The sequence below is a fragment of the Coregonus lavaretus genome, assembly GCF_964263955.1.
Source record: "Coregonus lavaretus genome assembly, chromosome: 14".
In the NCBI taxonomy this organism is placed as follows: Eukaryota; Metazoa; Chordata; class Actinopteri; order Salmoniformes; family Salmonidae; genus Coregonus; species Coregonus lavaretus.
In genome coordinates, this window is record NC_140001.1 from 6,268,524 (window position 1) to 6,284,120 (window position 15,597).

General features: G+C 41.0%; 1 protein-coding gene across 1 annotated transcript in view; it reads left to right on the plus strand.

Moving 5' to 3' along the window:
• Positions 1-454: 454 nt before the first annotated feature.
• egflam (EGF-like, fibronectin type III and laminin G domains) overlaps positions 455-15,597 on the plus strand; it is a gene marked incomplete at both ends in the record, with an annotated part of 48,230 nt that continues 33,087 nt past the window's right edge. The window contains 6 exons of the mRNA XM_084176226.1: positions 455-560; positions 5,826-5,935; positions 9,217-9,303; positions 12,269-12,295; positions 12,479-12,596; positions 13,481-13,616. Of these exons, the coding sequence (XP_084032352.1) occupies positions 455-560; positions 5,826-5,935; positions 9,217-9,303; positions 12,269-12,295; positions 12,479-12,596; positions 13,481-13,616 (584 nt within the window). The remainder of the gene's footprint in view (positions 561-5,825; positions 5,936-9,216; positions 9,304-12,268; positions 12,296-12,478; positions 12,597-13,480; positions 13,617-15,597) is intronic.

A 15,597-nucleotide genomic window follows, 5' to 3' on the forward strand; every position in this document is an offset into this window, starting at 1 on the left:
AGACTCCTGTTATCCTCTTAGCTCTAAATGTCACCCCTTTTCGGCTCTCCTCTGCCATTTCGCAAACTTCTAAATCACAAGACGAATGACAAGAAGAAGAGCGTCGCGCATAAAATTAGTACCCACTCGGAATTCCGGATAGTGTTTTTTTTACGTTTACGCAGGACACTTGTCTCCATGTGCGCGTCGACAATGTCACAGTAGCGCGTGCTGCATTCAACTGATCTCAACAGCTTGCAATCTTATCCGTGTCAAACCTCAGTTGCCTTCCAAACATAATTTCCTTTTCGTTTGCGTTCTTTGAGAGCAGGTTGTGAGGAACTATAGTTGTCTTTGTCATCAGAAACTTTGATCAGTTGCGTCTCTCGTCCTTCCTTATAATTAGGCGCAAGGAGTTTTTATTTTGCATGTAGCCTAAAATGACCATTTGACATTTTTAACTTTAGACGAAGATATGGAGTTAACCAGTAAAGACAGGAGCGTTTTATATATATTGTTTTTTTCAATATGGATGATCAACGTTTCTTTTTCTGCGAAAAGGACCAACGTTCGAAGATCGGGTAAGTTCACTATTGGTCATATTCTAGATTTATATGTAGGCCTAGGTCAAGAGATGTTTCTCCTGATTTTAATAAACATAAAGACAAATGCATACATATTATACTTTGGTGAATATTTATTAGGCCTACATCATTTACTGCAGAATCAATAGGAACAATAAGCAATTTTCTGATTGCCATTTTCATAAAGTACATTTATGTATTTACACCAATAGTACATGTTTTGGAATACAGTAGGACAATTAGCCATATTACCATATAGTAATACACTCATAATTAGGCTCATCTAAAACAAGTCTGTGTCATCATACTAGGTGAGACACATTATCATAGTAGGTGACAGAGACGTTATCATAGTAGGTGCCCAGTGCCAGACACATGTCAGTGTTGTTTCTGTCAGTGAGGAAGGGGATTTTTGCAGAAGTACACAATGTATACTGAGTATTAGTGGAGGAGAGAGCTTGTATGAAGGAACATGGTATATGCAGTGTACCTGATGTTACATTTACATCTTAGTCATTTAGCAGACGCTCTTATCCAGAGCGACTTACAGTTAGTGAGTGCATACATAATTTTTTATACTGCCCCCCCCGTGGGAATCGAACCCACAACCCTGGCGTTGCAAACGCCATGCTCTACCAGCTGAGCTACATCCCTGCCGGCCATTCCCTCCCCTACCCTGGACCAATTGTGCGCCGCCCCATGGGTCTCCCGGTCGCGGCCGGCTGCGACAGAGCCTTTATTCGAACCAGGATCTCTAGTGGCACAGCTAGCACTGCGATGCAGTGCCTTAGACCACTGCGCCACTTGTCTGAGTTGATTTATCACGCAGACGTTTGGATACCCAAAGACTGTGCTGAGCACACATGCTACATTTCTTATTAAACGGGCACACCCAGAGGTGTTACACCTCCCTTCTTCCATTTGACATATCCCTTACTAGCTACAGTTTGTCTAACCTCTATATTATATGCATCATGGTCGCAGTTGTAAATGAGAACTTGTTCTCAACTGGCCTACCTGGTTAAATAAAGGTGAAATAAAATAAATAAATACAAATCATCAAAAAACATTTACGTAAAACATAAAAATGTGCCCTCTTATATGTATTAACAAAGTGATGTGATTGCAGAGTGACAGCTATTACTCTGGTACAAAGTGATGTGATAGCGGAGTGACAGCTATTTCTCTGGTACAAAGTGAGTCTGGTAGCCTAAACCTACTGCACTAGAACTACTGTATAATGTAATGTAAATCTACTGCACTAAACCTACTGTATAATGTAATGTAAACATACTGCACTAAACCTACTTTATAATGTAATGTAAACCTACTGCACTAAACCTACTGTATAATGTAATGTAAACCTACTGCACTAAACCTACTGTATAATGTAATGTAAACCTACTGCACTAAACCTACTGTATAATGTAATGTAAACCTACTGCACTAAACCTACTGTATAATGTAATGTAAACCTACTGCACTAAACCTACTGTATAATGTAATGTAAACCTACTGCACTAAACCTACTGTATAATGTAATGTAAACCTACTGCACTAAACCTACTGTATAATGTAATGTAAACCTACTGCACTAAACATACTGTGTAATGTAATGTAAACCTACTGCACTAAACCTACTGTATAATGTAATGTAAACCTACTGCACTAAACCTACTGTATAATGTAATGTAAACCTACTGCACTAAACCTACTGCATAATGTAATGTAAACCTACTGCACTAAACCTACTGTATAATGTAATGTAAACCTACTGCACTAAACCTACTGTATAATGTAATGTAAACCTACTGCACTAGAACTACTGTATAATGTGATGTAAACCTACTGCACTAAACCTACTGTATAATGTAATGTAAACTTACTGCACTAAACCTACTGTATAATGTGATGTAAACCTACTGCACTAAAACTACTGTATAATGCAATGTAAACCTACTGCACTAGAACTACTGTATAATGTGATGTAAACCTACTGCACTAGAACTACTGTATAATGTAATGTAAACCTACTGCACTAAACCTACTGTATAATGTAATGTAAACCTACTGCACTAGAACTACTGTATAATGTGATGTAAACATACTGCACTAAACATACTGTATAATGTAATGTAAACCTACTGCACTAAACCTACTGTATAATGTGATGTAAACCTACTGCACTAAACCTACTGTATAATGTAATGTAAACCTACTGCACTAAACCTACTGTATAATGTAATGTAAACCTACTGCACTAGAACTACTATAGCGAGTTCCAAGTTGAAATGTCTCACTTGCTGTACTAGTAGCAGTCAAAGAACAACATCCTTGGAGGTGGCTTACTCTGTTGTTCAATCAATCAATCAATCAATCAATCAATCAATCAATCAATCAATCAATCAATCAATCTCTCAATCAGTCAATCAATCAATCAAATGTATTTATAAAGCCCTTTTTACATCAGCAGTTGTCACAAAGTGCTTATTCAGAAACCCTGCCTAAACCCCTTGTTTAAACAAGGTTAAAGAAAACTATCACATTTTATCACAGGTGTTATAAAAGTCAGAGTTATTCATTTGACATTCATCTCAATTAGTAACCGTTATCTTGTGGCCTGCTCGCTGGCCATCAGCGATCATTATCACTATAGAGAAGCATTCAGAATGTTGCAGTGTGTTAATTTTAGTGCAGCTTGGTGACCTGGTGTTGGCCAGCAGGAATATTTCAGAGCATGCCCTCATGAAAAAGTGTATTTCATGGATATTAAGTGCTACAATGTTCGGGTTCTAGTCTACTGTGCCTTTCTCCATTTCCTGTGATAGTGTGTTGCTCTGTCCGCCTGACCTCTAAGCCTTTTGGAATGAGACTATTACATCTGGCTGTACTGTGGAGTGAACTCAGAGCAGTTGTTCCTGACACACAGCTTGTATCCTGATCTCTTCCAGGCAGGGAAGGCTGTATTCTACGGGGTGTGTTTCCAGTCATTCCGGTCACATTCTACGAGGAGATTGGCAGGGATGTGTCCACATGAATCAAATCCCCTCTAAAACACAAGACTGGGGTTGCGTCTCAAATTGCACCCTATTTCCTACATAGTGCTACATAGGGAATAGGGTGCCATTTGGGACGTAGCCTACCCTCTTAGAAAGAAAGGTGCTATCTAGAACCTAAAAGGATTCTTTGGCTTTCCCTATAGGTAGAACCCTCTACATGAACCTTAAAATAGTTCTACCTGGAACCAAAAAAGATTATCCTATCGGGACAGCAGAAGAACGCTTTTGGAACCCTTTTTTCTAAGAGTGTAGGGGTCCTGCGGCATCTAAAAAATGATTGACTCCTCCTAATTATGCCTTAAAGTCAGGATCATCAACTAGATTCAGGCGCGATTTTTACCCGATTTTTATTTGAGCGGATGGTCAGTGGGCCGGAACATAATTACAAATGTTGACCGGCAAGAAGCCCAAACAGATATAATATTTGACTGAAACATAATAATTTAAAACCTTGCTTACATTTGTATACGATCACGTCTCTCTATTATGCATGGGAATACTTGGGAACAGATTTCCAAAATTAAAATCACTTGGAGCTGATGTGCTGGTGTTTTTACAGTCTTTTAGCTCCAACAACAACAAAAACAAAATATATATATATATTTTTTTGCTCTGACAACTTGGAGGCCAAATAAAATCACCAGCGGGCTGCCAGTTGGTTAACCCTGCCTTAAAGGCTAGTTGGGGAACCCTGCCTTAAAGGCTAGTTGGGTATCCCTGCCTTAATGGCTAGTTGGGGAACCCTGCCTTAATGGCTAGTTGGGGAACCCTGCCTTAATGGCTAGTTGGGGAACCCTGCCTTAATGGCTAGTTGGGGAACCCTGCCTTAAAGGCTAGTTGGGTATCCCTGCCTTAATGGCTAGTTGGGGAACCCTGCCTTAAAGGCTAGTTGGGGAACCCTGCCTTAATGGCTAGTTGGGTAACCCTGCCTTAAAGGCCAGTTGGGGAACCCTGCCTTAATGGCTAGTTGGGGAACCCTGCCTTAAAGGCTAGTTGGGTAACCCTGCCTTAATGGCTAGTTGGGGAACCCTGCCTTAAAGGCTAGTTGGGGAACCCTGCCTTAATGGCTAGTTGGGGAACCCTGCCTTAATGGCTAGTTGGGGAACCCTGCCTTAAAGGCTAGTTGGGGAACCCTTCCTTAAAGGTAGCCTTTTTTTCTTCGTCAGAAAAACAATGACGCTGCACAGTCCTGGTGTACCGTACCGGGAAGTGCTTTGTAAAAACAATGTAGCTTGAGGAAAATGATCAAATGATGATTGACAAGCTTTTGTCTGACAACAAGGGGCTTTTTCATCCTAGACACTGCACAGTCCTGGTGTACCGTACCGGGAAGTGCTTTGTAGCATCCTAAAAACTATCCTAAACCACTACATCTTACTGCAGACCCCCACATTATCACGTCATGTACCGTCTGCTTGGAGATCCATGAGCATTCTATTCTATTCTATCATTCCTATTCTATTAAATTCGATTCTAAGAATCCGTTCTACATGACCTACTCAAGAGCACCTGGGGACAGGAACAAGTCAACTGACATACTGCATTATCTGCTCAGAGAGCCGTGCAGGCTCCCTACATGTCCTTTCCATTTGGCCATGGAGGTCTGCTCCCTATCAAAACATTTACCCCAGTGGAAAGATGTCCTTGCCGGGCCCTCTTCTCCTCTCACTGCTCTGGAAAAGTCTGTTCTAAGTGCAGTGCTGACATTAGGTTTCAGCAAGTGAGTCATAGTGGAAGTTCTGGTCCATGTACAGTATCTACCATGGGTGTGTGAGAGCTCCAGAGTAGTGTTTTACTCTGGCTGCCTGGGTCCAAATGGCACCATATTCCCTACATAGTGCACTACCCATGGACCCGGCTCTATGGTTGCTTACTCAGAAGGGCACTAAATGAAGAGATTAATTAGGTCCTCTGAAAATTCTGGTTGTCTGCAGAATCAGTGTAATGTCAAATATTAGCAGTGTATCTGTTGCGGCAGTCAAACACATCATTTTTTATTACAGCATGTGTGTGTGTGTGTTTTAACTCTTGAACTCATTTACAGAGGGACAGTATTTGTACAGTATTTATGATTACATATTGGTTGTAGATCACTCTTATTTGTTGTCGCTTCTTGGATTGTGAATGACCTATAACCCCTAATGAGTACCACTGCCTTTTCACTTTGACCCATTTTGATGACATCATTACCTGGCCCATACAGAGCGCCTCAGCCCTCCATTGGACATCCAGTTGGAGACGGTGAACTGCACAGCCTTCAGTGTGCGATGGAAGATGCCCCGGCGTCATGTTAGCACCATCACAGGCTACAAGGTAACAATTGGCTTACATACACCAACACAGTGACCACGTTTCAGGCTGACTACTTTGCAGTCTGTCACATCTCACAGTGCCTGGTTTAACATATCTGTCAAGCACATCATATGATATTGCAATCTGATCCCCGCATCAGCTCGACAGCAATGTAGTGGGTCTGGAACGTGGTCATACACAGTACATGGAACGTGGCGTGCAGATCACTACCCTTAACAGATGGATGTTTTCAAGCAGACTTATTTGTTTAATGTTACATGATATGAGGTCAATCAGAACTGTCTCTATCTGCACCCAAATGGCACCCTATTCCCTTTATAGTACACTACTTTTGACCAGAGTCCTATGGGCCCTGGTCAAAAGTAGGGCTGGGAATTGCCAGGGACCTCACGATATGATATTATCACGATACCTAGGTGCCAACAGGATGTTTATTGCGATTCTCAGGATTCTATATGTATTGTGATTCGATACTGCGATTTTATTGCAATTTGATGTTCCAAAACGTATTGCTCACTATATGTCTGCTGCAGAGAGACCATGAGAACATTAGTTTTTTATTAGTCATGGATCAGTCATGGAAATAAAATACATGTTGGCCAACTATTTAAAAAGAAGATGGAGAACAAGCTGCAGGATCAAAAATAGAGTTTTGGCGCAGGTGCAGCTGACTAACACTAACTAACGCTACCTAGCAAAAATATATATATTTATACACTGAACAAAAATATAAACGCAACATGCAACAATTTCAACGATTTTACTGAGTTACAGTTCATATAAGGCATTCAGTCAATTAAAATGAATTCATTAGGCCCTCATCTATGAATCAGTGCGTTCAGTGTGTATATATATATATTTGTTTACAAATCGACACTTGGAGTCAAAATATCGATATAATATCGTACAAAATATTATTGTAATATGTAACCGTATCGATTTTTCCCCCCATCACTACTCAAAAGTACTGCACTAAGTAGGGAATAAGGTGTCATTTGTGACGCAGACATGTCTCTGATTTGACAGCAGTCTGATGACCTTGTGGTGAATGTCAGCTAAGGCCTCATTACCATCGTGGACCAAGAAGCATTGGTGCTCCTGTTTCTCATCTCAAACTGACATAAAGAGAAGACATGATAATGTTTCTGCTCCTCATTCCCATAAAGAGAGGACAGGATAATGTTTCTGCTCCTCATTCCCATAAAGAGAGGACAGGATAATGTTTCTGCTGCTCATTCCCATAAAGAGAAGACATGATCATGTTTCTGCTCCTCATTCCCATAAAGAGGAGACCGGATATTGTTTCTGCTGCTCATTCCCATAAAGAGAAGACAGGATAATGTTTCTGCTCCTTATTCCCATAAAGAGAAGACAGGATAATGTTTCTGCTGCTCATTCCCATAAAGAGAAGACAGGATAATGTTTCTGCTGCTCATTCCCATAAAGAGAAGACAGGATAATGCTTCTGCTCCTCATTCCCATAAAGAGAAGACAGGATAATGTTTCTGCTCCTCATTCCCATAAAGAGAAGACATGATAATGTTTCTGCTCCTCATTCCATAAAGAGAAGACATGATAATGTTTCTGCTGCTCATTCCCATAAAGAGAAGACAGGATAATGTTTCTGCTGCTCATTCCCATAAAGAGAAGACAGGATAATGTTTCTGCTGCTCATTCCCATAAAGAGAAGACAGGATACGGTTTCTACTGCTCATTCCCATAAAGAGAAGACAGGATAATGTTTCTGCTGCTCATTCCCATAAAGAGAAGACAGGATAATGTTTCTGCTCCTCATTCCCATAAAGGGAAGACAGGATAATGTTTCTGCTCCTCATTCCCATAAAGGGAAGACAGGATAATGTTTCTGCTCCTCATTCACATAAAGATAAGACAGCATAATGTTTCTGCTGCTCATTCCCATAAAGAGAAGACAGGATAATGTTTCTGCTCCTCATTCCCATAAAGGGAAGACAGGATAATGTTTCTGCTCCTCATTCACATAAAGATAAGACAGGATAATGTTTCTGCTGCTCATTCCCATAAAGAGAAGACAGGATAATGTTTCTGCTCCTCATTCCCATAAAGAGGAGACCGGATATTGTTTCTGCTGCTCATTCCCATAAAGAGAAGACAGGATAATGTTTCTGCTCCTCATTCCCATAAAGAGAAGACAGGATAATGTTTCTGCTGCTCATTCCCATAAAGAGAAGACAGGATAATGTTTCTGCTGCTCATTCCCATAAAGAGAAGACAGGATAATGTTTCTGCTCCTCATTCCCATAAAGAGAAGACATGATAATGTTTCTGCTCCTCATTCCATAAAGAGAAGACATGATAATGTTTCTGCTGCTCATTCCCATAAAGAGAAGACAGGATAATGTTTCTGCTGCTCATTCCCATAAAGAGAAGACAGGATAATGTTTCTGCTGCTCATTCCCATAAAGAGAAGACAGGATACGGTTTCTACTGCTCATTCCCATAAAGAGAAGACAGGATAATGTTTCTGCTGCTCATTCCCATAAAGAGAAGACAGGATAATGTTTCTGCTCCTCATTCCCATAAAGGGAAGACAGGATAATGTTTCTGCTCCTCATTCCCATAAAGGGAAGACAGGATAATGTTTCTGCTCCTCATTCACATAAAGATAAGACAGGATAATGTTTCTGCTGCTCATTCCCATAAAGAGAAGACAGGATAATGTTTCTGCTCCTCATTCCCATAAAGGGAAGACAGGATAATGTTTCTGCTCCTCATTCACATAAAGATAAGACAGGATAATGTTTCTGCTGCTCATTCCCATAAAGAGAAGACAGGATAATGTTTCTGCTCCTCATTCCCATAAAGGGAAGACAGGATAATGTTTCTGCTCCTCATTCCCATAAAGAGAAGACAGGATAATGTTTCTGCTCCTCATTCACATAAAGAGAAGCTTATTGTACTGGACCCAGGCTTTTGCTGTGAAACAGATACTCACACACACACATGCACGCACATACGCACACACACACACACACACACACAGACACAGACACAGACACAGACACACACACACACAGACACACACACACACAGACACACACACAGACACGTCCTCTGCCCTACCACTTTCCCCACTTACCTTTCTCTCTACTCCTCAGAAGGACACTTCACCTTGTTGCCACCTTGTACATTTTCTAAGCCTGACGATAGTATACTGCACAATCTTGAACACAGGGTGTGTGTGCGTGAGTGTGTGTGCGTGTGTTTGTGTGTGTGTGCGTTCGTATGTGTGTGTTTGTCAGGTGTTCTACACAGAGATGAGGAACAGTCGGCCAGTGAGTACTGCCGTGACACTGGAGGTGCCTCTCAGTCTGGACATGCTGACCACCGTAAGTAACGTCTCCTCTCCTCAGAGTGGTGGCAGTGATACTGTCAGATGTATCAGTATGGATGTGTTCTTACAGTCACCGTAACAGTATGGACGTGTGCTTAAAGTATCAGTATGGACGTGTTCTTACCGTAACAGTATGGACGTGTCCTTAAAGTAACAGTATGGACGTGTCCTTAAAGTAACAGTATGGACGTGTTCTTACCGTAACAGTATGGACGTGTGCTTAAAGTATCAGTATGGACGTGTTCTTACCGTAACAGTATGGACGTGTCCTTAAAGTAACAGTATGGACGTGTTCTTACCGTAACAGTATGGACGTGACCTTAAAGTAACAGTATGGACGTGTCCTTAAAGTAACAGTATGGACGTGTCCTTAAAGTAACAGTATGGACGTGTTCTTACCGTAACAGTATGGACGTGTCCTTAAAGTAACAGTATGGACGTGTCCTTAAAGTAACAGTATGGACGTGTCCTTAAAGTAACAGTATGGACGTGTCCTTAAAGTAACAGTATGGACGTGTCCTTAAAGTAACAGTATGGACGTGTTCTTACCGTAACAGTATGGACGTGTCCTTAAAGTAACAGTATGGACGTGTCCTTAAAGTAACAGTATGGATGTGTCCTTAAAGTAACAGTATGGACGTGTTCTTACCGTAACAGTATGGACGTGTCCTTAAAGTAACAGTATGGACGTGTCCTTAAAGTAACAGTGTGGACGTGTCCTTAAAGTAACAGTATGGACGTGTCCTTAAAGTAACAGTATGGACGTGTTCTTACCGTAACAGTATGGACGTGTCCTTAAAGTAACAGTATGGACGTGTCCTTAAAGTAACAGTATGGACGTGTCCTTAAAGTAACAGTATGGACGTGTTCTTACCGTAACAGTATGGACGTGTCCTTAAAGTAACAGTATGGACGTGTCCTTAAAGTAACAGTATGGACGTGTTCTTACCGTAACAGTATGGACGTGTGCTTAAAGTATCAGTATGGACGTGTTCTTACCGTAACAGTATGGACGTGTCCTTAAAGTAACAGTATGGACGTGTTCTTACCGTAACAGTATGGACGTGTCCTTAAAGTAACAGTATGGACGTGTCCTTAAAGTAACAGTATGGATGTGTTCTTACCGTAACAGTATGGACGTGTCCTTAAAGTAACAGTATGGACGTGTCCTTAAAGTAACAGTATGGACGTGTCCTTAAAGTAACAGTATGGATGTGTCCTTAAAGTAACAGTATGGACGTGTTCTTACCGTAACAGTATGGACGTGTCCTTAAAGTAACAGTATGGACGTGTCCTTAAAGTAACAGTATGGACGTGTTCTTACCGTAACAGTATGGACGTGTCCTTAAAGTAACAGTATGGACGTGTCCTTAAAGTAACAGTGTGGACGTGTCCTTAAAGTAACAGTATGGACGTGTCCTTAAAGTAACAGTATGGACGTGTTCTTACCGTAACAGTATGGACGTGTCCTTAAAGTAACAGTATGGACGTGTCCTTAAAGTAACAGTATGGACGTGTCCTTAAAGTAACAGTATGGACGTGTTCTTACCGTAACAGTATGGACGTGTCCTTAAAGTAACAGTATGGACATGTCCTTAAAGTAACAGTATGGACGTGTTCTTACCGTAACAGTATGGACGTGTGCTTAAAGTATCAGTATGGACGTGTTCTTACCGTAACAGTATGGACGTGTCCTTAAAGTAACAGTATGGACGTGTCCTTACCGTAACAGTATGGACGTGTCCTTAAAGTAACAGTATGGACGTGTCCTTAAAGTAACAGTATGGACGTGTTCTTACCGTAACAGTATGGACGTGTCCTTAAAGTAACAGTATGGACGTGTCCTTAAAGTAACAGTGTGGACGTGTCCTTAAAGTAACAGTATGGACGTGTCCTTAAAGTAACAGTATGGACGTGTTCTTACCGTAACAGTATGGACGTGTCCTTAAAGTAACAGTATGGACGTGTCCTTAAAGTAACAGTATGGACGTGTCCTTAAAGTAACAGTATGGACGTGTTCTTACCGTAACAGTATGGACGTGTCCTTAAAGTAACAGTATGGACATGTCCTTAAAGTAACAGTATGGACGTGTTCTTACCGTAACAGTATGGACGTGTGCTTAAAGTATCAGTATGGACGTGTTCTTACCGTAACAGTATGGACGTGTCCTTAAAGTAACAGTATGGACGTGTCCTTACCGTAACAGTATGGACGTGTCCTTAAAGTAACAGTATGGACGTGTCCTTAAAGTAACAGTATGGACGTGTTCTTACCGTAACAGTATGGACGTGTCCTTAAAGTAACAGTATGGACGTGTCCTTAAAGTAACAGTATGGACGTGTCCTTAAAGTAACAGTATGGATGTGTCCTTAAAGTAACAGTATGGACGTGTTCTTACCGTAACAGTATGGACGTGTCCTTAAAGTAACAGTATGGACGTGTCCTTAAAGTAACAGTATGGACGTGTCCTTAAAGTAACAGTATGGACGTGTTCTTACCGTAACAGTATGGACGTGTCCTTAAAGGAACAGTATGGACGTGTCCTTAAAGTAACAGTATGGACGTGTCCTTAAAGTAAATCTAACAGTATGGACGTGTCCTTAAAGTAAATCTAACAGTATGGACGTGTCCTTTACAGTAAATCTAACAGTATGGACGTGTCCTTAAAGTAAATCTAACAGTATGGACGTGTCCTTAAAGTAAATCTAACAGTACGGACGTGTCCTTTACAGTAATTCTAACAGTATGGACTTGTCCTTACAGTAATTGATAAAATAACTGGGTGATAGAAGTAGATGATTGGGCATCTGGTGGAATTCTTTTAAAAGTAGCAATTTTTTAATCAGTTTTGAGGAGGTCACATAGTGTTTCTTGTAAAACAAATAGTTGACTGTTTGTTTTATCCTACTTAATCCAACATAATTACTGATTAATTATTTTGGCTCTTATTCTCTCTTAGGGGCAGTTGGATGGACAAGCAAGTTTTGTAAGTAGTATTCAGACAGAACTGTGCTACTTGTGCCAAACATATTTGAGTGCAAGACTTTAAAGTTACATTATTGTTGTCTAATGTAAGCTAATCCAAAGCCTTTGTATGTATGTGAATGGACGTTTCAGAGCAGACAAGCTTACTATGCACTCTCTCACAGTCTCTCACCCTTTCTCCTAGGATGTGGACATTGGTAACCTTAAAGTTGCCACCCAGTACAGAGTTAGTGTTGGTGCGTATGGATGGGCAGGCGAGGGCCGACCTAGCATGCCTAGGGATGTCAGTACTTCTTCACAAGGTAAGCAAGGGTGACAGCAGAGGTGACAGCAAAGGTGACCACAGAACCCACAATACTGTGCTGTATTGAATGTTTTTTGTTGTTGTTTTTTTTACTCTGCAAGCTAGACCTGTCTGAAGTGTGCTGTATGTGTTAATGTAGTGGTTCCCAAACGTGGGGTTTGAAACTTAAATGAGGTCCCCTGAGAAAATCTCTAATCTTATCAAACAAATTAATAACTTTTTTATAGAACACAACCTTTTAGTGTCAACTAAGAGCCCTTTACACTATTCTAATAAAGCACTTAATGTCAGTATTATGTGTAGAGAGAACCCACGGGACCTAAAATGGAGTGAACATGAACGCGCAGCAGTAATTAGGGAATACATTTTCCAAGTTGGGTCCCCTGCATTTTCTAGTGTCAACTTTGGGTTGTGTGCAGAAAAAGTTCAAGAAACCCTGTGTATGTTGTGGTATGTTAATGTCATCTACGTTATACAGTATGTTGTGGTATGTTAATGTCATCTAGGTTATACAGTATGTTGTGGTATGTTAATGTCATCTATGTTATACAGTATGTTGTGGTATGTTAATGTCATGTCATCTATGTTATACTGTATGTTGTGGTATGTTAATGTCATCTATGTTATACAGTATGTTGTGGTATGTTAATGTCATCTATGTTATACAGTATGTTGTGGTATGTTAATGTCATCTATGTTATACAGTATGTTGTGGTATGTTAATGTTGTTCTTGTTGTCATGTTGTTGTTTATTGTTTTCTTCCTTGTAACTCCGCCTCTAGGATGAATTGAATTGACTTTGTAAATCGAGCATGGTCTTACATTGAGTTCAGCGGGACATTTAAATGTCATATGACAGGGTTGTTCTTTTCCCATCCGCAGAGATGTGTATGCCTCCGTCACCCCCAACTCAGCCCACTGTCATGGCCGTATCAGACACAGAGCTCGCGTTGTCGTGGACACAGGGTGAGAGCGAGGGAAGTGCACCAGTTCTACACTTCCTCGTTGCTTACATCAGGTACGTTTATACAGTGACTATTCAGTGTATTTTGCTTACGCTAGCGGTTAACAATTCTAGTCAGCCTTGTACTGCCTATATGTGGTCTGTGGTCTGTTGTAGTATACATCCAAATACATATCTTAACAATATCCAAAATGACAAGATGGCTTATTTATGGCAGTACCCGAAATGTAAAGGTTATTGAGATTCCTTGCCACTACTGTGTTGATCCCTGAAAACCACTCTGAAGACGGTAATGTTTTTATACCTTTCTGCAGATTTGTTCCACTCAAGAATGCATGTTTCGGTTTAAATTCTCAACTCTACCAAACCACAGTGGTTTTATTTGAACAGCTGTTTTCTTCACACAGTCCATTTTAAAATGAGAAGTATTGATTTTAAAAAATAACATTGTCGGAGGAAAGCGAGCTGGACAGTATTAAAAGTAACAGCTAGACAAGTTAAACTCTGATCACCTCACCCTGCCAAGCGTCTGACAGACAATTGTCTGATTTGTAATATCCTCATGTTCCCAGCCAATAGGGTAAGATACTGTTTCACGCCTGTAAGAACAAGCAAGTACTTGGATTTGGGTTGATCCGTTGCCAGATTCTAATATCAAATGGCAACTTTGAAAAAAGGTAGAAACGGTTGTTCTTTAGAATCAGTTGTTAAAGGGATGCCCCTCTAATAAAGGGATGCCCCTCTAATAAAGGGATGCCCACTTCTGTACCAGTGGCAGAGAGTTGAGTCAGTCAACCAGCTCAGTCATGCTAACACACCCGTCAGCCAGGGTACACTGGACAGTAGGGGCCAGTTTCCTAGACACAGAGCCTTGTCCTGGACTAAAAAGTGATTTAAATGGGGCTACATCAATAGATCTCTTATATTTCTAGACCTTAGCATATATTCAAATGTACATTAACATTTGCTGAAAACATTATTCCGATGTTGCCTGCCAATCAGTTGAGAATGAGGGGTGTTTCTGTGTTAAGCTATGTTGAGACGAGCGTGTTAAGTCTTAACCTTGACCTGTGAACCGTGTTGGGACACTGAACAAGAATGGCGCTGGAGATGGCTGCCGTTTTACGGGTTCCTAACAAATTGTGCTATTTTGTGTGTTTTTTTCGCGTTGTTTGTAACTTATTTTGTACATAATGTTTCTGCCACCGTCTCTTATGACCGAAAAGAGCTTCTGGATATTAGAACAGCGATTACTCACCTCGAACTGGACAAAGATATTTTCTTTAACTCCAGATACCCGACCAGGCCCAAATCCCCGTCATTCACATGAAGAGAAGACGCCAATACAGGGGACGCAGGTCCGGGTGCCTTGTGAGAATTTGTCGGCGAGTGGGTAACCCGCCTCTACCATCCGTCCTATTGGCCAACATGCAATCATTGGAGAATAAACTGGATGAGCTCCGTTCAAGACTATCCTACCAACGGGACATTAAAAACTGTAATATCTTATGTTTCACAGAGTCGTGGCTGAACGACAACATGGATAATATAGAGTTGGCGGGTTTTTCCGTGCATCGGCAAGACAGAACAGCTGCCTCCGGTAACTCAAGTGGTGGCGGTCTGTGTCTAGTTGTCAATTACAGCTGGTGCACGAAATCAAATATTAAGGAAGTCTCAAGGTTTTGCTTGCCTGAGGTATAGTATCTCATGATAAGCTGCAGACCACACTATCTACCAAGAGAGTTTTCATCTAAAGCCATAAGCAAACAAGAACATTTTCATCCAGAGGCGGCGCACGTAGTGGCCAGGGACTTTAATGCAGGGAAACTTAAATCCATTTTACCTAATTTCTACCAGCATGTTACATGTGCAACAAGAGGGAAAAAAACTCTAGACCACCTTTACTCCACACACAGAGATGCGTACAAAGCTCTCCCTCGCCCTCCATTTGGCAAATCTGACCATAATTATATCCTCCTGATTCCTGCTTACAAGCAAAAACTAAAGCAGAAAGTACCAGTGACACACTCAATAC